The sequence below is a fragment of the Terrapene carolina genome, unplaced genomic scaffold (assembly GCF_002925995.2).
Source record: "Terrapene carolina triunguis isolate 2854851 unplaced genomic scaffold, T_m_triunguis-2.0 Scaffold69, whole genome shotgun sequence".
Lineage (NCBI taxonomy): Eukaryota > Metazoa > Chordata > Testudines > Emydidae > Terrapene > Terrapene triunguis.
Genome location: NW_020664420.1, coordinates 49,276,677 through 49,304,483, shown reverse-complemented (window position 1 = coordinate 49,304,483; position 27,807 = coordinate 49,276,677). Strand labels below are relative to the sequence as shown.

Genomic DNA, 27,807 nt, shown 5'->3' with positions numbered 1-27,807 from the left:
CTCCCCACAGAGAGATATTTGAAGCTTTCCTGCTTATCAAGAATGAGTAGGAGAATTAATTAGACAAGCTTGGGAACTCTGAAGTGCAAATCAGTCTATAGTCTCCCAAACATCACTGAATGGCTGATCAGCATGCATTTTGTGTATTTAAAAGAAACACATAAAAGGTCATGATATAGCAAAGTATAAGGTCAGCATGCAATATAATCTCGAATTGGTCATTTCACTATGCTATGCTTCTCAAGAATAATGAGATTGATCAACAGAACCTCATGCTCACAGTCAACCTTGTAATTTATATGGCCAGAGAAGCCTCAGTTAAAATAATACAAAAGGGACAAGAAATACAATCATATTGTTTTCAGTAACGTCCTGACAAAGGAATATTTTAAGGTAATACATGGCCAGAACACCAAATGTAACACAGAGATCTCTTAAATTAATACATTTTGAGGTAGGAAAGCTAACTATAATTTGATCAGTTAAATTTTACTGCAATCACCAAGTCTCTAAAATGCACGCAATTAATGTGTAAAGCACTTACTTGGTCTATCCTGCACCCTTTCCACCAAAGCAATATTGAGTAGCTCCACAAACACAGATTCTGATCTCTCTGGATCCTTATCATCTAAAATAGGAAGAGTTATGCTAGCCTCACTTGTATTGGCTCTGAAGATCACAAATCCAGAAATGGGTATATAGTCTCTTTCCTGTGTTGCTCTGGCAACATTTGATTTCAGATAGGGTGACTTTTCATCATCATCCATGGTTCTGTATGTTACCATGACTGTACCCAGGAGACCATTTAATCGTACTATTGTTAGGGTGATGTTTTTGGTTTCTTCCTCAACTTTGATTGGTCTGTTTTTCTCAGAAAAGATGAAAATTCCATATGGATCATCATTAGCTAGAACAGTTAATGTAGCGTTAGTACGAATTCCAAGACGACCACTGGAAACATTGATGATCAAAACAGAAAACATCTTATCCAGTTCAGGATACTCATCAGGTGAAACTTGCACTGTTATATTTGCTCTTCTTTGCCCTATATCAAAAGTTATATTGCCATAGGTAGAGATCAGATCTTCAGTAGGATCACAGACTATGATCCAATGCAAAGTGACACAGGACAAAGCCCCCTGATTTCTGACAACCTAAAGTGCAAAATATGAAAAATTAAATATTTTTGTACTATAAAGGGGAGGAAAAAGGATATTTCTCAAAATCCCAATCTCAGTCTATTGAAAGAGTTGCAAAACTGTGACATGATGGGTTAAATATGAACACCTATTGCAATTGCAAATCTATAACCATTACTGCCTCAGCTAGGCTGCATTCCCATCTTCTGTATTTGTCACCCTCTCTTTTAATATTTATGTAAGAAAATAATTTATACCATCATACTGTTTCTTTAATAAGAGATTAATATAGTAGAACCTCAGAGATACAGACACCAAAGTTACGAACTGACCGGTCAACCACACACCTCATTTGGAACCGGAAGTATGCAATCAGCATACACACACACAGCAAATATAGTACAGTATAGTGTTAAACATAAACTACTAAAAAAATAAAGGGAAAGTTAAAAAAAATTGACAAGGTAAGTAAACTGTTTCTGTGCTTGTTTCATTTAAATTAAGGTGGTTAAAAGTAGCATTTTTCTTCTGCATAGTAAAGTTTCAAAGCTGTATTAAGTCAATGGTCAGTTGTAAACTTTTGAAAGAACAACCATAATCTTTTGTTCAGAGTTATGAACATTTCGGAGTTACGAACAACCTCCATTCCCGAGGTACTTGTAACTCTGAGGTTCTAGTCTACCTAATATTTGAGTGGACGATGAAATATTATTTTTAAAATATCTGTTAACTGATATCATATTATTACATTACACTTGGATTATTATATTACATTACACTTGTTGGATTATAAATTTGACCTTATAAATTGGAGACAGTAATTATTAACGAAGCATTGTGAAAAGGATGTACAGTTTGTTCAAGTTACAATCACAAGTCTATAACCCTGTGATAAAGGATCACAGAAACCCTAATGAAAGAAATAATAGAAGAGGATTGTGTAGCAACAGATGAAAAGCAAAGTTTAGTGACCTGAAGCACAATTACACTGTCTCCATCTTCAGGTTCTGTCCCATTGACCAAAAGCGACTCAGCACTGAACTCAAACACACCATGAGCATCATCAGAGGCATCGATGGTCACTATGACGTGGGATGCTATTCCCAGGCTGGCTGTAGGTACAAATTCCAAGAAAGCTGAATTAGTTTTTCAGTATCTTCAGTTACACCAAAGCAAAAGCTAAAAGAAGAAGTTTACTATGGGAACGACGAACAAAATATTTTCTGCATGAAGGCTTACTAATTGGAGGTAAACTCTGTATCTAAGCAGTTTATGCGCACAGAAGAGTTTGTTCAGTTTTATAACTCTACTACTTCCATTAACAAATTGAGATTACTGGAAATGCACTACAAAATTCAATGCAATTAACTCTGGATGTGATAATGCATTTGTTTTAGTCAGGGTCTTATTTTTTCAATTACATTATAAAGGCAAAGAATGAGATTTTTCAGTCAATTAGGAGATTTAGACACAAAACTCTCAGTAAAAATTAATGGAATTGTGTCTAAATCACCTAGTCATCTTTGAAAATCTTTTATGGTGTTTTTGTGTGCATACTCAAAAATATTCTTGCTATTTCTTGGAAGACAAATTTTACAAAGAAAGTATTCTAGTTCTAAAATTACTGGAGACTATTAGGACCCAGTTACAAAACTGTATATATAACATCACACAGCAACCTTGCACGCACAGTTATGACCATTATGCACCGAACTCATATCTAAACATGCAAATGGCCATTTTTACATCTAACTGACCATATGTGTACACTAATGACCTAATGTGCATACCCAACTATGACAGTTGCATGTGCAAGTTAAACATGCAATTGTATACATAATGATGGTTGCATTTTTAAAAAAATCATTCCTTTATTGGCTTGAATAGGAATGTTTAAAAAGTGCTGTTAAAAAAAAATCAATATGGAATTATGATCTCTAGTTTCAATACTGCAGGGCTGGCCACCCATTCCACTTAGCCTGAGGGAGAAAGTGACAGAAAAGTACGGAGAAAAGGTAGTGTGACTGAGAACTGAGGGGCCAGAGTTCTGAAGCACAGTTAATGAAAACACACAGTGCAAGTAGCAAAAAGTGAAAGGGAAGGTGTTATCACAGAGGGATTTAGGAGAGAAGGGGGGAAGAAAGAGAACTATGATACTGTACAAAGCCAGTAGTTAGGTCATCTGAGAAACCGTTTCAGAAGCAAGGAAGGGAGCCCCATTAAGTATGTGTATACACACACACACACTTATTTGAATATATCTGTGACGTTGTGCAGTCTATATGGTTTTATAAAAACATGATAATAAGTGAATATAATGTAACTGGAATATGCTTCATGCAAAAGGTCTCTTGTAAGGTATCATTACAAAGCTGATAATCTACTGGTTATGTTCATCCTAGTTGTATGCAGGCACCATTTGTGTGTTCAAAGTTATGAACATTGGCTGTATAATTGCTTGATTTCTAAGTAGCCTTAGTTAGAACATTTGGTCACTTCTTGGGAAAGGAATGTGCAAATTAGGTGCTCAATCAGGAAGCACTTAACAGACAAAAGAGCTTGGAAGACTCCAATCCACATAAGAAGTCTACCTGAGGATGTTCAAGGTAGCATGTGGGTAATGGCTACTACCTGCAAGTCCTGAGTCATGCATGGGCATGTGACTTGCCCATGTGATTCCAAATCTCCATTTTGTGACTGGATTCTACACAGGGTAAGGAGGGGGTCTCCACTCACAAAAGAAAGTCTATTTAAACCCCTGGGAGACCTCTCCATTTGGTCTTCAGCTGGTTAAAGAAGGAGCCTCTCCACCCCCCTCCCCCAGGATACTTGAAGGAAACTGGAACAAAGGACAGTAACTACAGGGGGTAAGTGATTGCTGGACCCAGGCTAAAAGGAGATTAGCCTGTCAAAGGGAGCATTCTGGAACTGGTGAGGATCTTATCTGTATTTAGTTTGATTAAACATAGATTTGTGCATTTTATTTTATTTTGCTTGGTGACTTAACTTTGTTCTGTCTGTTACTACTTGGAACCACTTAAATCCTACTTTCTATACTTAATAAAATCACTTTTTACTTATTAATTAACTCAGAGTATGTATTAATACCTGGGGGAGCAAACAACTGTGCATATCTCTATCAGTGTTATAGAGGGCGAACAATTTATGAGTTTAGCCTGTATAAGCTTTATACAGGGTAAAACGGATTTATTTGGGTTTAGACCCCATTGGGAGTTGGGCATCTAAGTGTTAAAGACAAGCACACTTCTGTGAACTGTTTTCAGGTAAACCTGCAGCTTTGGGGCAAGTAATTCAGACCCTGGGTCTCTGTTGGAGCAGACGGGAGTGTCTGGCTTAGCAAGACAGGGTGCTAGAGTCCTGAGCTGGCAGGGAAAACAGGAGCAGAGGTAGTCTTTGCACATCAGGTGGCAGCTCCCAGGGGGTTTTCTGTGATCCAACCCATCACAATATCTGTATTTGAGGAAATTCAAAACCAGAGATGAATAAAGTGGTTTGCACTTTTTGGCTTGGATAAGTTTAGTATAGTTTGGATGCTTCTCTAAACTTCTTGGATCTGAAAAACAGGGTTGGAAGTCTCACACAAACAGGCTATTTTTGCTTCTAGGCAGGCTGGAAATTCTCAAAGAATAGACCCTACTTATTTACTGTATTTCTACACTTCTGCTTCTGGCCTGAACTAGGCAACACAGACAAGCATACACATGAAAAATAGCGGGGAAAGCAGTCAAAACTTTTTCAATATTCAAACAAACAGACATCATTTTTCAGGTTTGGCTTCATTTTGTGGTTCAAATTAATTCTTTTTTGTAAAGTTTGAACACAAGTTATGTCAGGCATGAGTCAAAATATCAAAGCAGGGTATTTTTTTAATTGCCTGCAACTTAACGGATTTTCTGCATGTTTTGCTTGTAGAGCAAATGCAGCAATATTCAGCCAAACCAATTTTCCAAGTCAAATTTATAAAGGAACAAAACAAAGGGGTTTACAAGGAATTTGGATGCAACCTTAACTATACAGAAGCTCCTACTTCCTACAGAATAAATAATTATGCTGATTGTCATTGAAATTCAGCTTATGTTGAAATGCATAGAGAGAGAGAGAGAGAGAGAGAGAGAATTCAGTTATAACCAATCCAAATGAGTGAGGACTAGGGTGAGAAATTTCAGTAATCAATTAAGAAACAAAGGATAGACCATGATGCTTACCATGTTGATGGACAGCAGGAAGGAAGAACTCCAAGTCCCCGTCACCACTACCACTGCCATCATTTCTAAAGAGTTCAGCAACTTCAAGAGGACACACAATACACATATATACATTTATAACACAGAGAAGACAGAAAGCACTTTAAACATTTTTAGACAAAAGGAAAAACATAGGGGAATATTCCTGCAAAGCATCCAGTTTTACTTTGAAAGCATACGTGTTCTCTGATCAAAGCCAGAAACAGCATACACAGCACATTCATTTTATTTATTTAAAATTATCACATTGAAGGTAATTATGAGGAAATCAATTTTGACAATTAGCCATTAGGGGTTTGATGATTGATAAGAAGAGCTACAGTGCAATGGTGCCCAGTATTTTAGGTGGTATAGCATGCAGGAAGTTGTAAGACAGGACTTCAAGCTGTAAACAAAAAGGAGATCACAAACTGTGGGTAGGTTTGTAACTGGGAGCTGAGAAGTAGAATTAAAAATGAATAGAATTAATGAGGACATGACTGACTAGTTGCTACTTTTCCTCAGAGAATATATTTATATTTTTTGTGCTGTTAACAAAGGGACAGAAGTGAGAGACTTTCCTCAGAAAGTTAAGGAAATGTCCAGGACATTCTTCAGAATCCATACAGTTTATTGGATGGTAGTAACTTTGGGTGTATGCACTCAGAGATATTGGAGGGGGAACAAGAAGGTGTGTACTAGAAGGTGTCTGTCTATTGGAGCTTTAAACTAAGATTAGCTGCAAATCTTCTGTCAAAACTGTTTTTAGATAAAAAAAAAGTTTGGTTGTCAACTACACAAATTTTTTCATGGTGCATCATGGGAGATGTAGGTTCATACAGGGAGCTTTCTTCATAGAACAAAATGGGAGCATAAAGGTATCCGAACTACAACTCCCATAAAGCACTGCAGCAGCATTTCGAACAAACATTTTTGGGTTTTGACTGAAGTTTTTTATTTTTTTGTGAGAAGTCAGTATTTTCTATACCAGTGCCACAAGCACCATCTGCAGAAAGCAAAGATGTGTAAGAAATGGAGGTTTGTGTGTGGTCTGGGTGTGTCAGGTGGAGGAAGTACAGGAACTTGGAGCTGATTGGGGCAAGCACCTTCTAGTATAAGTTTCCCTGAGCTTCTCACAGATCCTTCAGCTTATCAAACAACTGTCCCTCAAGTGGCTACAGCAGCATAGCCCCTTAAGCCAACCATGTAGCCTTTTACTACTATAACCAATTTCAACAAACTATGGGCCAAATTAATATCTTGTGTAATTTCTTTAACTTCAATTAAGTGTCAGAAGGGATTAATCTGGCTCTGTTTGATTAATGTTAATTATTATTTTAAATATATTTTTAAACTGTTGAACTGAGATAGATGATTTTTCAGGTACCTGTTAATATGTTTATCATCATTCTAATTCTCATTATCAAGCAAAAAAAGCTGTACTAAAAGAAAATAAAAACACTTATTTAGATGACCTAATGCATGGCAATAATCCAGTTGCTTAACAGCATTCAACCAGTTCAAGTTTCTCTGAGGCATGGCTGTTTTCCGCAATTATTAATGAATTAACTGAAGATTTTTCTAAAAAAAAATTAAACCTAAGTCTCTCTTTTTGAAAAAATTTCCAACCATGGAAGATAAACCTTCTCAGCAGGATTTAAGTATTCTAAGCCCTCAGTGCCTAAAATAGGTTGTGCATATGTAGACAGAGAGTTGATGTGTGAGTCTTACCTCCTCCCTCTGGGTTCAGTAGCTCAACCTGAAAAGCTTTTTCCAGTTCAGGGACAGGATTATCTGTGATGTTAACAGTAATATACTTGTATCTTTCTCCTGGCTGAAATTCCAAGGTGCCTGCAATACTCTGAAAAATAAAAGGTTCTTTATGCTTTTGTTCAAGTCTATTCATTGTATCAGTATGAACTCACTGCAGCAAAAAAGACTTCCATTCTGCTACTGGAAAAATTTGCTATTTATACAACCAATTATTTTTTTCCTTTCTGTCTGCATCTTAAAGTAGCACAGAATTCTCTTGCACCTTCATTACAAGAAAGAGTTAGACTCAAATTCATAGTTGTGAGCACCTAAGTGCACTTCTGTGTGTGTTCAACTTAGTCAAGTCAATCCAGACATATTCACATAAATTGGGTTTCAACATGGGCATGCTTACCTGTGTAAATGAAAGTTGGGCAAAATGCAGTTTCAGCTGACCTGAAACTATCTGCAAATTTGTGTCAAGTACACCAAATTTTTCAACCGAACCAAAAATTGAAATGTTTCAGAAGTGTCAAAATGAAAACTTTTGTTTCAACATGATTCAATTTTTCATTTAAATTTTGAGAATTTTAACAAAAGCAAAGGAAGACTAGATTCAAAAAACAGCTCAAGGAAGAGAAATAGGTAATGGTACTGCCTTCCTTATAACTTTTAATTGACTGGTTAGGGCACACAGATGAGAGGTGGAAAATCTGGGTTCAATTCCACCCTGCCCCTGTTGTGGGGAATAGATTTGAACTTAGGTTTCCCACATTTCATGAGAGTGCCGTAGCCACTGGGAGCTCGGATATTATTGCATGGGTCTCTCTCCTTTTTATAAATAATTAAACAATCATTGGATCAGGGACTTGAACTTGGGTTTCCCACCTTCTAGGTGAATACTCTAACTACCAGGCTATAGAAAGACAGCTCGAGTGTAAATGCAGAGCAAACCTGTATGTGAGCATCAGTGGGTTTGTATTCCTCCACTAAGTATGTACAGGCATGCACACCCTCGTAGGCTTGCATCTCTAATTATTCACACCTTAGAGTGACACTCAATGATTATCAAATATAACCTTAATCTGCTCCATTAGGGTAACTCAAATGTGTGTTAACCTCAAATTATCACTCTGGGGGCAGCAGGAGCTGGGAGCATCCTGGAGGTAATTAGCCTCTCTACAACAGTAACCAACACCCACTATGGAGAAATACACACCCCGTTGACCCAAGACAAGGGAAGTAATAAAATTAGAGGGTTTTGGCAAAAGTTCTAGGAAAATCTAAGCTCCATATACAGAAACAAACTAATGACCACACCGGAATATTTGTTGCTGTTTTTGTACAAAACACATTCTAACTTGAACATTCACCTTGCTCATGGTATGATCAATGGGAGAACTGTGAAGTGGTTTGTTTAGTAAGACTCTCTGAACATTTAAAAAAAAAACACAGCTGGAAAGAAAGCTCTAATACCGGAGACACCCAAGTCTAATTGAATTCGCAAATAAGCATCAGTCATGTATTTCAGTCTGTTCCACATACCTGATAGTCTCCAGGACTGAATGCTGTCAGTGACACTGTTTTGTATTCCACCATAACTGTTCCAAGAAGGCCCTGTGCACGAACTACCAGTAACCTAATATGTCCAATGTCCTCCTTAACAGTAATATGGGGCACCGTGGTTGCTGGGAGAACCATTTTATCACTGGGCCCAGGAGGCAACCCCGTAGAGAACTGAAGCAAGCCTGAGAGATGCAAGAAACAACAATTTACATTTTTACCTGTACTAGGAAAAATCCTTCTATAATGTAATGTGTTTCACGATGTTTAACATTATTATGCAGCGTCTGAAATTAAACATCTGAATACAAACAAAATGGGCGCCAATCATGCAGTTTTAAGTATCTCCCAGGAAGTGCTGTGTACCCTCATCTCCCATTAACATGGATAAGCAATATACGCAAGTGAATCTTAACAAAGTACCTGCGCCTCAATGGGAACAGAATGCACTCGGCTCCTCCCAGGAGGAGCACTGCATATTGCAAGTTCAATTATTTGATTTGATTGACAATTTTTTTTTTCAGAAACAGCTTGCTTGCTCAGGCATTCTCAACAAAAAAGCTGCTACACTGTTTTATTTATGTACTAGCAAAATAATTACTCAGTCCTTTAAGATACTCTGCAAATGTGGACATTTCTGAACAAGGCTTTTGTCATCAATCCACTTGCTTAATAGTCACTATTCTTTTTGGCACTGCTAACTTCGTCTGCTGAATAGAACTTTACAATTTCATATGTAAAAGCATCAGGCTAAATTCTCTGCTGCGCAGGAGTTCAGAGGGGGTGAGGCAAAAGTGACTAATCCATCTTCTTTCTTTCCAACTCCAGGCTCGCAGGGAGCTGAACTGGCCTCGATGCTAGTCAAAATAGTTCAAGTGCTACTCTAATTTGGATCAGCTTCTAATGTCTCTATAGGGGCCTTTAAGCCAGTGAGGCTCACTGGAGTACAGTGTGCTCTGGCCACATCCCCTTCTTTCCCAAAACATCCCCTATACTGGCTGATGTAGTTTTACTCAGAAAAAAAATGATACTGGCTCAGATTTGCCCATTCAAAGGAATCCTCAGTTGCCTGCCTAGGGTATCTGAAAAGTCACATGTTCCATGGGGCTAAACATGGCCCATTGTTTAAAAATATTCAGTTTGGGTACCTAAATAATGAATTATTGTTTTGGTAAGTGACAATCTTGACAAAGGCGTACTGCGTCCTCAGCTGTCAAGGTTGAGCAACTTCTTCATCTCCTGAGATTAAAGCCAACAAAACTATTTGAAACAAAAATGCGATTTCCATCACTGTTACCATATGGATGGTCACTGGCTTTGATGCTGATATCTGTAGTTTCCTGCTCTGGATCTATGCTTGCTCCACTGGTTGGAGTTGAACCTAATTTTCCATCTCCAGAAACTGCAGACACTAATGTTACACGGAAATATTCATTAAGCTCAGGAATGTCATCATCAAGAACATGCAAGTTTAAGACCTATAGAAGGAAGAATCCACACAGAAATTAAACAAATATAATAACATAACATAAAAAAGTGCAAAAGTGTAGCATGAGATTTTCAGTAACTGTTATTCAAACCCCACCGAATGCTTACATTTATCTAGTTTTATCTGCTATGCAGTTTTTTAAAAGATGTATGCAATATTTTTGATGATTAGGTAAATCAACCTAATATTTTATAGTAAAACTATTAACTGCAAACATAAAGACACTAGCATCTCAGAAATAATATGGGGTACAATTTTTTGAAGGGCCCAACTGACTTAGTAGCCTAAATCCCATTTTCAAAATTGACTTAGGACCAGATTTTAAAAAAATATTTTACACACAGAGCAACAATAGTCAATCAGATTGGCTGTATAGGATTTAATTGTTTAAAAATATCACTAGAGGCTGGTTTCGATCTACATATACTTACATGGCCTTAGTATTATGTGGTCCCAGCAGAAGACTATGAGTTTGTTGGTGTCCTGAATTTTAATTCTCTTGCACAAAATACTTAGATCAGCTGATATTATATGTTTATGACCACAATATTAGAAGGGAAAAAATTAGGGTTACCATTCGTCCAGATTCCCCCGGACGTGTCCGGCTTTTTGAGCTAAAAATAGCGTCCGGGGGGAATTTGTAAATGTCTGGACTTCTCCCCCCATGCAGAGCGCGCGCGGCTAACAGGGCAGCCGGCCGGATGGTGCCACTTACATGGGGCTCCGACAGCCAGAGAGAGCCCCTCCTCCGCTTCCCCTGCAGCAGAGATCACTCCCTCCTCCCTCCCTCCCTGCATTCGCAGATCGCCTCCGGCAGTCTGGAGCTCCTCCCCCACTCCTCCTCCCCTGCTGCCCAGCGTGCCGGGACGAGCGGCAGGGTAAGGGGGCCAGGGGGTCGGAGAAGGGGCAGGGAGGTTCTGGAGGGGGCAGTCAAGAGACGGGGGGGTCGGGAGTTTGGGGGGGGGGCTTTCTGGGGGGGGGGGGATAAGGGTTTGGGCAGTCAGGGTACAGGTAGGGGGTAGGGTCCTGGGGGGGCAGTTAGGGTGGGGGGGTCTTAGGAGGGGGCAGTTAGGGGACAAGGAACAGGGAGGCTTAGTTAGGGGGTAGGGTTCTGGAGGGCAGTTAGGAGCAGGGGTCCCAGGAGGGGGCAGTCAGGGGACAAGGAGCGGGGGGAGGGTTGGGGATTCTGAGGGGGGCGGGAAGTGGGAGGGAGTGGAAGGGGCAGGAGCGGGGCTAGGGCATGATGGGGGCGGGGCTAGGGCGGGGCTCCTCCCGTCCTCTTTTTTGCTTGCTGAAATATGGTAACCCTAAAAAAATGCCAAATTTAGTAATTTTAAGATGCTATAGCAGAGTATATTTCTGAATCCTTTACTAGAAACCTGACTACTCAGTTTATAAAAATATACTTTATAAGAGGCAAAACCTATGCCACCAGAGAAGGGGGAAGTTATATCACGTGAGGTTTTGTAATTAAATTTTTAAAACTAATTATTGTAATAGTGATGCATTGGGAGCAAAAAAAATTTAACATTAAAATGTTTTACAATTTTTTTACATTTCCTTTTTATAACAGATTAAAATAAACATAAACCAAGGAAATAGCTCTTTATTCTGATATTTAAAAATAACCGTAATTTAGTTTGTGCAGACTGAAATTAAGTGCTTGATAGATCCCAACATTTCAAAGGAGCTCCGATTCTCATTAGACATAGTGATTAATGGAATAATATCTTGTATCTGCTACCTCAATTTAAATCCAATCCTGACTACAAGCAAAACAAGGTTGCTGCGACAACCTGGCATTTGGGATTGCAGCTCACTAACACAATAGACGCACAACAAAAAAATAGAGACACCTGCACAATAACTGCAAATTGCTGTATATAGACTATCAAAATAACTTCAAACAGCATAGGATCTCTATATACTACTGTGTATGATAAACAATAAACAATGAATGAAATGGAATGGACAAGGATCTGAGGAGTGCCATAATGTTTTCAGATATTACAGGCTTTGGGCCAAATTCTAGGCTTGGTTACGTAAACTATTTGGTTAGGACCCAAACCAAAACTCCAATAATAACCTTTAAGCAGGGGAGAATTTGTCTGGCTGGCCGTGTGAAGGGAACAGTGTTTTATGGCTGGGGAGGGGTGGGGACAGGAAAACTGCTGCAAAAGTAGGGTGACTAGATGTCCTGTTTTTAAAAGGACAGTCCCATATTTATGCCCTCCTGCAGGTGTCCCGACTTTTTCTAAAAAACAGGCGAATTGTCCCATGTTTTCTGTCTTCCCCCGCCAATCAGTACTGGCGGATCCTGCTGATGGCTGGATCCCTGCTCACCAGCCGCCCACCCACCAGGGTGAGTGTAGGATCCAGTGGCCGATGATGGGGGTGGGTTTGCAAGGCTAGTAGTGGGATAAATATGCAGCGAGCGGGAACTAACGCTCTCCCTGCTGGTCCGTCAGTGCAGCCCCTACTGCATGTGGGCTCTCAGACAGCAAGACCCTGCCCCTGTCCCATTTGTGGCCGGCACTGACTGCGCGCTGAGGTGGCTGGTGAGTGCAGGCAGGCGCCAGGCAGCGGCTGATTATGTGTCGCCTCTGCTGCCCACCCATCACTCTTTATGTGCGTCCCCTTTCGCTGTCCTCTCCCTGCTTTGACCCTTCACCTCCCCCAATCCCCGCTGCTCCTCCATATCCCCACCGGCGGGGCGTGTCCCACTCCCAGCGCTGTGCAGAGAACCAGTCCCTGGTCGGAGCGCTCAGTTCACCAACAGCCTGGCCAACAGGCTCCTTCCTTCCCCCACTGCCTCTGGCTGGATCGGCACCCTGGGAAAGCCCAAAAGCCTCCGGCCCAGGGCGCTGGCCAGGAGGAGCAGAGCCCTGAATTTGCCAAAGCCCCGCACAGCGCTGGTACGGGGAAGCCTCTCCGCCCCTCAGCTAAACTCTGGAGTTGGGGGGATAACGATTTCCAGCCTTTTCACACCCCGAACCTGCAGGCTCCATAGCAGCCCCAGGGCAGGGATGTAGTACCCTCTTCACCTGCCCCCCCCAAGCCCTGGATCCAGCCCCCAGGAAACAGGGGGCTGCTCCATTCCCTAGGCACCCTCCCTGCTGAGTCATCTCTTTGGCTGCTGAAGCCCTGCAGTCAGGTTCCCTGGGCCCTGGTGCACAGTGCATCCTTAGGGATTAACCTTTTCCTGCCCATGCTGTAGCCAAGGGACAGGAGGCAGCTGGATTATGTCTGTGGCCAGCAGCAGCCTGGAGGCATTAGCTACCTTTTGACACTGTGCAGGCAGGAAGGGACAAGCTACTTCCAGCCACAAGGGGGGGAGGGGCGAAGAGAAGATATGAGCTCTGCAAAGACACAGGCCAGGTCATCCCTTCCCCACCTCATCCTCCCCTACAACTGGAAGCAGCTCCCATCCCTTTCCTCCCCCACAGTGCTGAAAGGCTGCTGCTGGCCACATGCTGGTGTGACCCCTGGTAGAAATATTGGGAGGGGAACATGTGACCCTGCATGCCCCTTCCCCCCCTCCCCCATGTGTTGCCTTAGGAAGACATGACGCCAGGTACCAAGAGAGGCGGGTCCATCCCGGGAACCCAGCCAGGCATGGAGGGCGGAGAGTGCCGGGTAGGGAGGGTCAGGTCGATCACCCACCCTGTGTAAGAGAGGTGTACAGTAGAGTGTGTGTGTGTCTGCTCCCCGTGGGGGGGGGAGGGAGCTAGGGGTCTGTGTGTCACCCCTCCCTGTGTGAAGCCTTAAAGATAAGAAGGTAAATAAAAAGAATCCAACTACGCAGTATTTTTTTTTAACAGAGGTTCAGTCACCTCAATGTTAATTTGAACGTTTGTACTGAATAGTTCTGACTGTCGTTGAACTCGCTTGAATACGAGTAATTTTACTAGGTGTCTCGTATTCAGCATAGTGAAATATGGTCACTCTATGCAAAAGGGCACAAGGGACCAGCCTGGCGATGCTGACTCATTCCCCTGGGAACCGGATTGGCGGAAGGGTTTAAAAGTGGCAGCCTTGGGCATGAAGCCCCCTTTCACATAGAGCAGGCTGAGGCAGCACTCACCCGCTCTCCACTTTAGGTGGTGAAATACAAGGTTTGGACAGGACCTGCTGTGGGCATTGCGCTAGCCTCCCCTTGTTTAGGGGCACTGGGAAGGAATTTTTCCCTTACCACCAGACTGGGCTAGGTGGAGTTGGGGTTTTTATGCCTTCCCCACAGCAGGTTCAGGAAGGGCTCTGTTCATGCATGGCATGAAGGGCGGTAGGCTATATGTTGTGTAAGCAGAGTCAGGATGAGCTCTACCCTGACATCTGGTGGTGAATTATGGCGAGTGTGGAAAAGAACTCCAGGGGCGGATCTCGTTTGCATAGGCACACCCACACGCCTAGCATGAGCCCACAGCAACCAAAAGTGGTTACTTTGGCTGGTGTGGGATCCCCAGTTTCTCTGTTATTGGGGCAGGAAGAATAAAGTTTTGTTACCCTGATTCTGTGAATCAAGGCCAGTGGAACTGTGGTATGACAGAAGGACTGAGTGAATCCGTCACCATTACCTAAGTAGCATTTGCTTGTCAAGGGGCATGGGTTACAAAACCCAGTGAATTGAGAGAGGATGGGGACAGGTATTTGTACCTGATGGTATGGGCCCCCTCTGAGGGTTTGAAACACCAATTGCACCGCCTCCTCTCTCCACTGTTGAATGTCAGAGCTAACTTTGATTCCCTTAGGAGTCTAGTTACAGGCTGCTGAGCTGAATTCACTTTGGGCCAATGGTGCACCAGCACTGGGGCTCCCCTACTATACTATGAGCTGAAATCACTAAGAGCTGAAATCACAAAAGAGCTGATGTTATTAAGAACTGAGATCACTGCGTGCTGCGTTAACTAGTGGGGGAGCCTGAAGCTATATTGCTCAGCAGCTGGTGGAGCAATTTGTGGGGACGACTGGAGGAGCAGTGAGCGGCGTGGAGCCTTGTGGGGCCGGTTGGAGTGGCCCAAAGGAACGGCGAGCGGAGCTGTTTGCGGGGACGGCTGGAACGGCTCACAGGTTGGTGAGCGGAGCGGAGCGAAGCGGAGCAGCTTGTAGAGCGGAGCAGTTCGTGGGATGGCAGGAAAGTGGACTGGCTCGTGGTAAAGGCTGCGGCGGAACCCCCACGGAGAAACAGACGGCCAGCCTTGGATCACGTAAGGTGCCCCTTAACACCCTGCGTGCCCCCCCTTTTTTACTCTGGGGCTGCACTGACCAGGGACAGAGACCTTGGGGGTTGTTGGACTTTTGGGACTTTGGGGGGTTGCTGGATTCAAGAACCAAAGGGAAAGGACACAGCCCCATTTGCTGGGGTGGGTTTGGCTCATGGTTTGTGTTATGAATCCTGTTTGTGGTGTTTTTTCCAATTTTATGCTGATGTCGTTTACCTCATGTTATTAAACATTTTCTGCTACACTCAGACTCCGTGCTTGCGAGAGGGGAAGTATTGCCTCTTAGAGGTACCCAGGGGGGTGGTATGTAATTGTCCCAGGTCACTGGGTGGGGGCTCGAGCCGGTTTTGCATTGTGTTATTGAAACGGAACCCCTAGATACAGAACCCGGCCCTTGTTGCTGCCAACTTAGATGGGCAGAAGGGTTACAGTTGCAACTCATTATATATGTGTGGGGCGGATGTCCAGTGCAGGTACTCCATAGGAAGGTATACAGTGACCAGATAAATGGCTTGGAAAAGGACTTAAAAAGGACATGTTCATTAAAGGAATGGAATAGGGGGAGATTCCTATGATTGGTATGGCACAGAGCCAACACCTCTTCCCCCCTATAGCCCATCTTACCATCCACCCCCCTTATAGGAGGGTTAAGGTTCCAGTAATGGATTGGCTGGGGGGACCTAAATAGAAAAAGATGGGGAGCTGGCAGAAGCCCCCTGGGTAATTATGGAATGAACATGGGGTTACCTGCACTGTACACTTCTATCTGCCAGCTAGTCCCAGACACCTAATAATAAAGTTGCAGCCTGATTAAAACCATATCAAATGTCTCCTGTCCTTTCGGTATAGCCGGACAAAAAAAGTCACTGAGACTCTCCATTGGCTTCAATGGGTATGGCTCAGTCCCTTACACAGACTTCAATGGAGCTGCATGGGTGAAGTTGACAGCAAAATTTCCAACAATGTTTATCACTGTATTTACCAGCATTCAAGCAACACAAGAAAAAAAATATAAACTTTCTAAACCATCCCCAAAGGCCATACCCTATCTTAGTCCTTTACCTGTTCTTCAAATGTATGTACAATTTCCCACAACACAATCCACAATTAAACTCACAGGAAAAGAACTGAGCAATAGGAGACACAAAACTCTTGATCTGAGAAATTGTGCAAAGATTTGACTGCTACTAATTTTTAAAAATAAATTGATCTTTGATTGCTTTTTATAGAGAGATAAGTTTGAGTCAAAGTTCAGACTTGAATCCAAACTTCCTCCAAGTTCAACGGTGTTTAGAGCCAATATTTCAGTTCATGTCCACCTATACTTTAATTTTTGTAAACATATACATATTATACGTATTTATAAATATGTATATAGAGATATACATACACATTCATACATCTATCATCGCTTTTATTTATAAGGAGTGACAGATTCAATAAAGCTCCATAACAGTTGCCTGAAGGAAACATTTCCAAGTATGAAAATCAGTAAAGTACACTGGAAAGGTATTTTCCAGGAGGCTTGCACAGAACCAGATGATTAACTTTAATAAGATCAGGTTTACCTCTGATCGCTGCCAAGGAAGGAATGTGATAGTTCCACTGGTATTTGCAAAATCAGCAACAGAGTAATTAATGCTGGTGGAATCGATCTGAGAGATAATGTAAAATATATACACATAGTCCAGGGCTCCCCGTGTACGCTCCACAACACACGATATAGTGGAACCTTCATCAGAAATCTGTAAGCAAATAAGAAGATTGACAACAATGTACAAGTTTCAAGTGAATCAATACAATAAAAGTGATCCTTTAAAAATTTTCAGGTCTTCAGGAAAATTGTTCCCATGTTACTGCAATTCAAGTTCTTTCTTGAAATTTAGGAAAAAATTACTACTTTACATTCCTGAAAAATAATTTTAGTTTCCTTTAACAATTCAATCTTTAAAATAGATAGGGCTTTCTCCATTCGCAACATTACTTAAACTAAACAGAGCATTTTTCTTACTTTCAGTTTTCAATCATCGTACAGAAAAAATTGTGAAAAAAATCAAGCAGTCTGTTCACAGTATTCTTTGTATGAAGAAAATATGAAATATGTTGTGTATCTGCCATATAATCATTAGCTATTGCTTCACTGCTGAAATAGATGTAAGATGAGTACTGGACAATTAACTTTTCCTATTAATTTTTAATTTTGCTTCATGCTTGGGTGATGATCAGTGGTATGAGACTGTATCAATGGCACTTGGACCTGAAGGAATCTATTATCACAGCATATGGCAGGCACTTAAAAAACAAACAGAGTCCAAATTGAAAACTGCTTTCATTCAAACCAAGAAGATTGAAGTCTTTATGATGTGTTTGGAGGACAAATAGGGATGATGTAACAAAAAAGGTCATAGAAGATTCCAAACATAAAGCCATTATGATTTTAGTTTCCCATTTATTTGTGCTTTACAAACCACTGAAAACAAAGAGATTTTATTTAAAATAGTGAAAGCACTAATGCTTAAAATATTAGAACAAAGTGGATGTTCATAAGGATAGTTATATTTTTTAATGCATGGCAAAGTTTTTCTATTTAATTACTGGTTAATAGTCCACATTTTCAACAGAATATGGGCTAAGTTCTTCCCTTCTTTGAGGATTTAACAATGTTGTACAGACCTAATATTTCAGTTGTTTGGTAAATTCTTTGAAGCTAGGCTTGGGAAAGAGCACTAAAGGCCTGATTCAATGGAACTACTGGGAATATGGTACTTTTCAAAGCAAGTAATGATATCACTATCTGGACCACCAATGTTTAGAAAATAGGATAATACATCTATGGTTTGATGTAGTTGGTTCATTGTCCTCAAATGGGAACAGGCATTTAGAAAACAATGAAGACCTTGTCATTAAGCTGGGGGTAAACAGGATGTAAAGCAAATATTTACAAAAGGTTCAGGACAAGAGAGACAAATGAAAACCACATTTCCATCTGAAAATGTACTTACTATTGTGGCATGTAACTCCTAAACTACTCGAACTGAAAGAGATTGCAGGAAAAAACCCTATCATATCTGTTTTTTATTTTGTGAATTTGAAAGCACTTGGTCAATTACGGTTTTGTAGAAGCTCAGTTGTACTTCCTGACTCATGTCCTAGAAAGATAACATCACTCTCCTGAGCAATCCTTGGGGAGCTCATGCTCTTCTCCAGGCCCTGCTGGAGGATGTTTACTTGTAATAGGAGAAGGAACATAGATACATGCACAGAAAGGGAAGGGAAAGGAGGATAGGGCTAACATTACTGCCAACCCAGAGTGTTCAAAAATTTTGAGCCCCCCGGAAAAAAAGTCATAAAATTGGATTACAAATTATAAGATTTTTTTTTAAAATAATAAATTTTACTTCACTCCAGGAGCTGGGTTTTTAAGAAAAACACCTCATATCATGACACTGCAATTAAACTACAAGAGTTGGCAACACTGTCTGGCATACTATATTCCACGTAGAGAAATAAGTAAAGGATTACAATACTCGTGACCCAAGAAAGAAGGAGGTAGAGGGGGGAAATTTACCACAAATTTAATCTCAGATATTAGACATGAGTGAAGAATGAGTTATTTTCAAAATTAGTCTGCTAAATAGGGGCTGATTTATTTTCTAAACAAAAATCTTTTATGGGTTTTTAAGAACAGTTACTAAAAAATTCACAGGTGTCAATTTCATTCTCCAGTATGAAAGAATATGGTGCTATATTAGATAACAAATGTGTTGTCCGCAAGATTTTAAACCCAAGTGATTTTGCTTCCCATCCACTGAAAGCAATAGAGTGAAATCTTGGCCCCACTGAAGTCACTTGACTTCATTGGGCCCAGAATTTCACCCATCGTCTTTTTGATAGTCATCTTACCTCAGGAATACATGCTCCTGTGAAGCCAAACAGCCCATTGGCGTTGTCACTTTTTTGTACTCTTAATCTTGCTATGGTGTTTTCTTCTGGAATTCGAGCTCCCCCATGCACAGAGACAAGCTTTAGTATGAATAACTCCTCTCCTTCCTCCTCCTCGTCATCTCTTGCAGACACAATGAATGACTTATTAGTTTCACCCTGTCGGTACTCTAAATATCCAGAGATGGGGTGCACATCAGTCCTTGCTGGGGTGGCATGAAGTTCATAGATCTCTGTTCGTGTCAATTTACGCTCATAAAGCCTCACATCCTGCATCAATCCTGTATACCTGCTGCTGCCATTCATCCCTGCACCAACTCTTACTATTCCTGGACCTGGAAGAGAAATGAACATTTATACTACTTTGATACTTTTGCCCCGAAATAATAAAAGTGTGTAAATGAAAAGCTGTCATGGTGGTTTCTTTTGGCTTATTAGCTCTTATAATCTCAATAATGTAAGTGTCATACCCTGGCTGAGCTTCCACTCGTAAAACAAGCTTATGTTGAACAGTATGGATACCATCTTAATATATTTTCCCCAGAATACATCTAAGGACCACAAAATGTTTAGAAGATGTGCCAAGCCAGCTAAAAATAAGTAAGTTAAATCATGAGTTCTACTACTATGAAACTAGAGAATAGATAATAATGTTGAATGCAAGAAGAGAAGACAGACAGAGCTGGATCAAACCCTTGAGGAACCACAGAATGGTACAAAGTCCGACATTACAAGCAACTGTACAGATCACCCCAAATATCTGAGAGCTCCTCCAAAGGCTTGGCTCACATTAGCGATTCAATCATTTGTAATTCAAATGACTGATCTACATCAACTGAAGTGCAAATGTTGAGCATCTCTATGATAGCCACCCAGAATCAGTGTAAGGTTTGTCCTTGCATTTACACTAGGGCTGCCTTAAACCAACTGAGATACAATGGCTCTCATATGACAACTATCAAAGATTATATTAGTGTGGCAAGGGAAAGTGAGTATAATATCACCATGAACTGCCCTCCCTTTAAGGTGACCATGTTTTCCAAAGGGAAACCAGACACTGCGTGGGGCTAGCGCAAGCCCTCCCCATCCCCCCGTGTGGGGCTGGTCTGAGCCATTCACCCAAACCCGTCCCATGCACCAGCCAGTCACCCAAGCCACCCCCTACCACTGCATGGGGCTGGCATCGCTCCCCCAAGGCCCACTCCTTGCATGGGGCTGGCGTTGAAACCCTGTGTGCCCAAGCCCTGTGTAAGCCCTACCCCTCCACACATGGAGTTGGCATTGCTGTTCACACCCCCCCACACACGTTTCTCTGCACCCCACTTTTTTGACAAATGTGGGCAACTTGATTAGTTGGCAAGAGCAAATGGGACAAATGCCCACTTCTGCCAAAAAAGTTGAGACAGTCAGGACGGGGCTTAAAAAAGGGGACTGTCCCGGCCAAAACGGGATGTATGGTCATCCTACCTCCCAGTCACGCACCTGGCTACTACTCACCAGCCAGTGAACCATCTGTGGCTAACTAACAGATAGTCTCTCTCTAACAAGTCACAGTCAGCGATGCAGAGATGGATCGCCAGCTGGAGCTGCAGAGGAGAAGCAGAGCTGTGTTTCTCACAGCTACTCAGGAATCACCTCTCCCCCTTCTTTTGCCATGTCCAGGCCTCTCCACTACAGACAGGGAGAAAGAAGACAACAGCCCCTTCTACTATGATAGTGGCATCATAAAAATCTTCCTATCATAAGACTTCATCATTTTTCCCCTTTTCTAAAGAAGAAAAATCATTTATTTTCTAGTTTGTAGTAGTGGTGTCATTCATGCTGTTTTAAAGATGCATTTCTATTGCAGTTCTTTTCATTTTCTCAGCTGTTTATTTCTGAATTTGACTCTCTCTGAACCCCTTTCCAGCACCTTCTGTGCATCTTAAGCATTTCACAAAGGCTAAATATATCAGACACATCCAGAAAACATAATCCTTCTGTGTGCCTGACACATAGCTGGAACACCCTAACACCTCACAATATGATATGCACATGCTTATGTGTTCTTGTGAGTGTTTTCAGGAGCAGAGCCTATATTTCTCAGCAGAATTTTAAAAATATTATGCATACACATGTTCAAGTAAATCTAAATCCTGAAAAAAACAAACATTCTATTAAATCCATAAGGTGTTTCAGGCAAGTTAATAGACATGATAAAATTCTATTTTCAAAATGTTGCAGTTTCAGCTGCATAACTTTATTTGACTTTAATGAAAGTTGTACTACTATAACTCCATGAAATCTATTTTCTGAAAATCTATCAAGAAGTTTTCTTCTAGTTAAAAAAGAAAACTTTCACATATAGTAGCTTTATTTCAATATTATGAATATACTTTTCAATGGGACTGGACTTGCTGCTTAGTGCAGAATTTTACTTTTATAGAAAAAGAAAAAATGAAGATTGTTTTCTCACCATTAGCAATTGCTGCACCTTTGAGGCTCTTCATTCCTCCAGGCACTGGATTTCCATCAATGTAAAACTCAATTGTGCCATCCTCCAGAGTAATCAGAAGATGAAGCCAAGTATTTTCTTTCATATATTTCATGATACTTGTCTTGGCCACATATGTAATATTGGACACCAGTGTTGTGTAATGAAGCATGACAGAAACATGGGATTCATTTGTTTGGATTTTCACACCATAATACACGGTCCCATTGTAATTGTCCTTTGCTACTATAAACCCATCACTATTGGGGTTAGGAATCACCCAAGCTGAAAATGTAAAGTTGGAAAGCATGTTATCCCAACTGAAGTGGAAGTCAGGGTCAACAGTCCCAAATGCATCCTCTTTTCCACTGAAGTACAAAGCATCTGTTCCACTGTGATGACGCCTCCTGTGAGGTTGAGACCGTACAGAACTTGAGAATGATCCAAGCAATAAGAAATCTATCATTGGTGGCAGTCCTGCTGGGAACACACTGGATAATATTTCCCAGCCTACCCGGACATCTCCAAAGGTACCCTGTTGCCTCCAAATTGTAAAGTTTGTAATGTAGGAGATATCATCTTCAGAGAGAACATCTTCCACTATCTCCCGGTCCTGGCTCTCTGGGTCTATGACAAAGACTCCAAAAGGGTCATCATTGAATGGGATCATCACAATTACAGCAAGATTGGTTTCAGCTAACTGGCCACCAGGGCCTGGAGACCCACCTGTGTGATGAAAATTAAAACAAAAGTTAATAGGATTCCTTAAGAACCCACCTCAGATACCACTGTCTGAAATAAGATCCATTCATGCAACCAAAAAATGCTTTTAATAATAAAATGCTCTTTTAAAGGAACTAAAATTGTGTGATAAAGGAAGTGTTCAAAATGTTCTACCATGAATCAAATGTCACTTCAACATTATTAATTAAAAACTTGCATGAATGATTTCTGTTTAAAAGGTGCCACAAGTACTCCTGTTCTTTTTGCGGATACAGACTAACACGGCTGCTACTCTGAAACTTGTGATGCATGTGTTATCCATTGTTAGGTATAAAGTATGCAGAGAGTGTGACTTTCTGCTGAGACTGGATTCACCCCATTTCTGTTGAATTAGCCATAGAGATGGCCTACGTTTGAGTCATCTGGTAGAGATACCGGGCCAAATTTGTTTTCATTAATATTGAAGTTACTACACATACATACTACTGTAAATGAGGACAGAATTTGTCCTGTGAATAGCCTTTGGATTGCAAAGAGCTATTCACAGCAAGTCCAGTCAATAGTTGGATCCATAGATCTATAGTGAAAGGTCTATGGATTTCTCACACTAATAATTTGCTGAGCTGCATGAAATACTGAGTCATTAGGAGCTAACTGGGGTAGGGTCAGAGTTATTTTCATTTCTTTCTGGGCATGAAAGTCCCTAGCAAGTAAAGGAGATTTTGGCCATGGTCCTGGAATCTATAAAAAAGCAGCAGATGGGTCTCATGGTAATTAAAGTAGCCACACTCACCCACATTTGTACTTCTCTGCAGGACAAGACACATTATGGCAGGATTATGTAGCCACGGCACTGTACTAGCACCAATAGCATTCAGCAGCCCAAAGGGTCGTCACTTCCCTCTCCATTGAGGGACTGTGCTTTAAACACATAGGCCAACATTTTTAGGAGCGATTAGCGGTTTGGGGAGAATCCATTTTGGGATGCTCAGCCCCAGAAACTTTAGAGAGGCTTCATTTTCAGAAAAAGCTGAGCACCCTCCCTTTGAAAATCGGACCCCTCTAAATTAGGTACCCAAAATACTGATGCACCCCAAATCACTAGTCACTTTGGAAAATCTTGGCCATAATGTAGCCCCACCCAAATGAGAAACCCCTAAATGGCCGCCAGACTGTTTCAAATTTACCATAAGAACAATAATTCAGGAATAGAATATCTGTACAGTACTCATGCATCTGTGTTGGATCAAGCTGTGACTAAAATAAAAAAAGATGTAAAAATAAAACTTCCTGCTGGAAAGTTATAGGATAGAAATAGAAAATTCAAATGACAGAAACAGAGCTCCTTCTGTGAAACTTTCTATAATTAAGGTATAAAATTCTCCTGGTTTTAGAAGGTGTGGGGTGGGGGAACAGTACCTGAGGCATTCACCAGCTTTAAGGTATAAAATTCATTGAATTCAGGAATTTTATCAGGAATGGCATGAAGAGTTACTGGCTTTGATCCTTCGCCATCCATGAACCACACAGTCCCATAGATTTCATAAAACTCTTGTCCTGGCTCCAAAGCAGAATCGTTCTCCAAGAGTTGCCAGGTCAAAGAAACATTGCCAAAGTGTCCTCTCTGTCTCAGAATCCTATGCAATGAATTAGACACAGTGAGCTTTCTGGCAAATGTGTATCAACAGTCAGCGAGAGCAAAAAAAATCTGGGTACAAGCCAGTACTATACAAATACAATTTACAGTTCTCTAAATAATCCACAGCCATTTTAAGTACGAGGAATACCTTTCCGTACCCCGTTGAAGATCTGCACATTCATGACTCAATTCCGCTCTCCGCTTCACAACTCTACATTACATACCTTCCAAAAAAATCTAGTATGGCCTATAAGAGTGCCGGCAGTGCAGTACTTTTAAGCTGCATGGAAACATGCACTTGCATATCTAAGCATAGAAAGGAGCTCTGTATCTCATAAATCTGACAGTTCCAAGCCTATAAGAAGCAACCAAATTCACTGTTCTCACCCATTCTATGTAACTGGTTTTTGAGGTCTAGTTTCTCACCAAAATGTGAGTTAGTTTTAATTTGATGAGACCCACATGTGCATACACCACAAATGTCAGCTGAAGATATATAAACACCATGATAGTCAGTATAGACTGAACCCAGGATCCACAGCTCCAAAACACAGGCCTCTACCACCTGAGCTAATGCAGAATGCTGTAGGTTACACAGTCACTGGGGCACGATACTGGATGGAGTTGTGCCACATGGAGTAGGCCACTGTATTATATTTAATCTTTTTAAAATACTTTTTCATGCTGCCTTCTATGTTTGGAACAGAGTTCTATTACATGTGTACCAAGTGACCTCCAAAAATCAAATCCCTCCTTACAACCCAAGCCCAACCTTGTCTGATGGGCTACAATTTTAACTACTCCCACCCTTCTGCCTCTTTCATCAATTTATTTAGATTATGACTTCTTCAAGATAGTGACCTGTGTAAACTGTGTTTTTCATGCATCAGATGCAGAATGCGTGGGGTTTCTATTTAAAAAGAATATACATGTGGCAATGGAAAGTAGCTGGATGACTGTAATTTTATTCATCAAAATATTATTCCCCACATTCAGTCACCCCATGCTAATTCTGCCCTGTTAAACTGGTGTTATCACCACTGAAATCAAGAGTTACTCCAGGTTTACACTGGTGCACCTGAAAACAGAATTTGGCTCTTTTACATATTTACCTGGTGACAACATATTTTACTAAATGGCACTGCACAACACCACAAATGAAAGAAAGCAAAGCAGCTTCTCATAGTGCCTTCATCAACTAAGTGCACCAGTAATATAATTAACACATTGACAATGTGCTAGCTAAACAGAGCCTCATCAAAAACTGGTGTGCTCTGCTTCCCCCCCCCCACCCTCACTCTTAATTTAAATCAACTTTCCTCACACACGGCCAAATCCAGCCCACTCATTCTGCAAATAGGATTACAAAGAGGAGATAATCCCCCAGCATAAAAAGATTCCAAACACCAGGCTGCTTAATGTCCAAGTGTTGCCCTTTCCTGGGATGCTATATTTATTAGGCCTTTAACAAGGCAATACATCACAAGGACCTTTCCACTGAGGGTCCCAGCCACGTGCTTCTGTCAAAAAATGGATCAAGTCTAAGAAAACAAAAAGTAGTATGAAAAAAATCTCCTTTCCAGATACTTGGGCTGGAGCCCTTAGTATAACCTCTTTGATTGATCTCTATGGCCTGCCAGTTTTATTCTTGGGGGACATCAGCAGCTTATATACCTCATACTGAGCTAATCAGCAGGATAACTAGGGCTACCTGCCAAGCAAACCCAACTTCTTAAGCAAACCCCTGCTGCTTCTGGATACATACATCCCTTGTGTGGGTGCAAGAGTAATGGGTTTCATTGTCAGTTCAGGAGAGGATGCTTTCAGCCTAAAGGGTGTCCTATCTGAAGGGCCATGTCATCCTGTAAGAGGCAGGTAAAACAAAACAAATAATGGGGGGTAACTTTTCAAAGCAAGATGCAGGGAATCAGCTAGGTAACTCCCCATGACATCAGCATCAGTTGCACAATGAAATACTGTTGGGTTAGGGCAGTGTTTCTCAAACTGGGGTTGCCGCTTGTGTAGGGAAAGCCCCTGGCGGGCCGGGCCGGTTTGTTTACCTGCCCCGTCTGCAGATCCGGCCAATCACGGCTCCCACTGGCCGCAGTTCGCCGCTGCAGACCAATGGGAGCTGCTGGAAGCGATGGCCAGTATGTCCCTCGGCCCGCAATGCTTCCAGCAGCCCCCATTCGCCCAGAGCAGCGAACCGCAGCCAGTGGGAGCCGCGATCAGACGGACCTGCAGATGGGGCAGGTAAACAAACCGGCCCAGCCCGCCAGGGGCTTTCCCTACACAAGCGGCGACCCCAGTTTGAGAAACACTGGGTTAGGGAAAAGGGTTGTTGGGTCATGTCTGCTTGATCATTCAGCTATTTCATATCTTCTGTACATGAAAAATATATCATCAGTCAACCATATCTGACATACACACTTCATCTATCAAATGTCTGAGTGGTTTCTGCATGCATTTTTGTTATATAAACATACTTTATAACATAATATTTGTTACCCTAAATATTCTTCTAATTTATTTTTATTCAGATTTTGTTTAATTCAAAAGTCCCCTTTATGTAACTATTGTACATGCAAACTTGGTATGTCGCTTAGACTGAAATACTTTCAGTGAAGCATCACCAAGTATTTCTTGGAAGGTATTCTTTTAAATACTACTTACAAAAAAACATTAGTCTTGCCTTCTTCCACCGACTTGTCAACAGGTTCCAAAGAGAAAATGCCATTCGGGTCATCATTCGCTTCAATGACAACGGTAGCCATCCCAGCCCTGTAGACTACAGTGTCACCTAAAAGCCAAGGATTTATATGGTTTCATATAAAAAGCGAAAAGCTAATGTAATGTGATTATCAATGGAGTTGTTTTCTCATCCAACTATTTTCATGCATACAGACAAAAAATTAAAGGTTCAAATCTTTACCCATATAAGCAATATTTGAGATATTTTAGTGTAATAGGAAATACAGAGGTAATAAATTACAATGGGTTTTATCCTGCACAGTGCAAGTGTAAAGTGTTGTGTGTACAAGTGCAAGATAAAAGTAATGAGCCAGGTAGGGGAGCCTGGCCCTGAACTAGGGAGAACACTACTACTTGACTGCCATGTTATTCCTGGCTAATAGCAGGGCTAATGCCAAAAAGAGGAGTGTGAGGCTGTGTCTCATTTGCATGCCAAGAATCCCACTCATTCTCACCCATCCCCAGGCATGTACATATTCTGTCCATTTCCTCCCTTTTTTTCCACCCTGTACTCTTAAGAGTGACCAAACAATTAAGAGACTTCAGATTAACTTCTACTATGCTTAGTTCTTAACTTTATTCACACCTTCTATAGAGTCCACCCACACTTCCACTGGAGTGGAAGTCTTATTGTGCCTTTCAGGATCAAGGCCAATATGTGTAATATTTCATAGAAACAAAACACGGTATTTTTCCATCAGGAATAAACACAGAAACATCGTATTTACTTATAAATTCCATGTTCTGTCAAGCTTTTTTAACCCCTTGCCTCCAGAATCACTTACAGTACTTCAGAAGTTGTGGCATATTTTTCTTTGTTTGGTTTTGTGAGTATGTGAATGAAGATTCCCACAACATCATCTTCTTTTTAGA

At 41.2% G+C, this 27,807-nt stretch overlaps 1 protein-coding gene across 1 annotated transcript in view; it reads right to left on the bottom strand.

The window, feature by feature from the left end:
* ADGRV1 (adhesion G protein-coupled receptor V1) overlaps positions 1–27,807 on the bottom strand; it is a 416,737-nt gene that overhangs the window by 341,825 nt on the left and 47,105 nt on the right. Inside the window, exons 21-31 of the mRNA XM_026649237.2 lie at positions 26,857–26,983; positions 23,964–24,181; positions 21,804–22,547; positions 19,310–19,683; positions 16,975–17,151; positions 9,996–10,176; positions 8,681–8,883; positions 7,115–7,244; positions 5,366–5,446; positions 2,112–2,251; positions 545–1,154 (exon numbers count right to left, since the gene is read on the bottom strand). Coding sequence (XP_026505022.1) covers positions 545–1,154; positions 2,112–2,251; positions 5,366–5,446; positions 7,115–7,244; positions 8,681–8,883; positions 9,996–10,176; positions 16,975–17,151; positions 19,310–19,683; positions 21,804–22,547; positions 23,964–24,181; positions 26,857–26,983 — 2,985 coding nt within the window. The remainder of the gene's footprint in view (positions 1–544; positions 1,155–2,111; positions 2,252–5,365; positions 5,447–7,114; positions 7,245–8,680; positions 8,884–9,995; positions 10,177–16,974; positions 17,152–19,309; positions 19,684–21,803; positions 22,548–23,963; positions 24,182–26,856; positions 26,984–27,807) is intronic.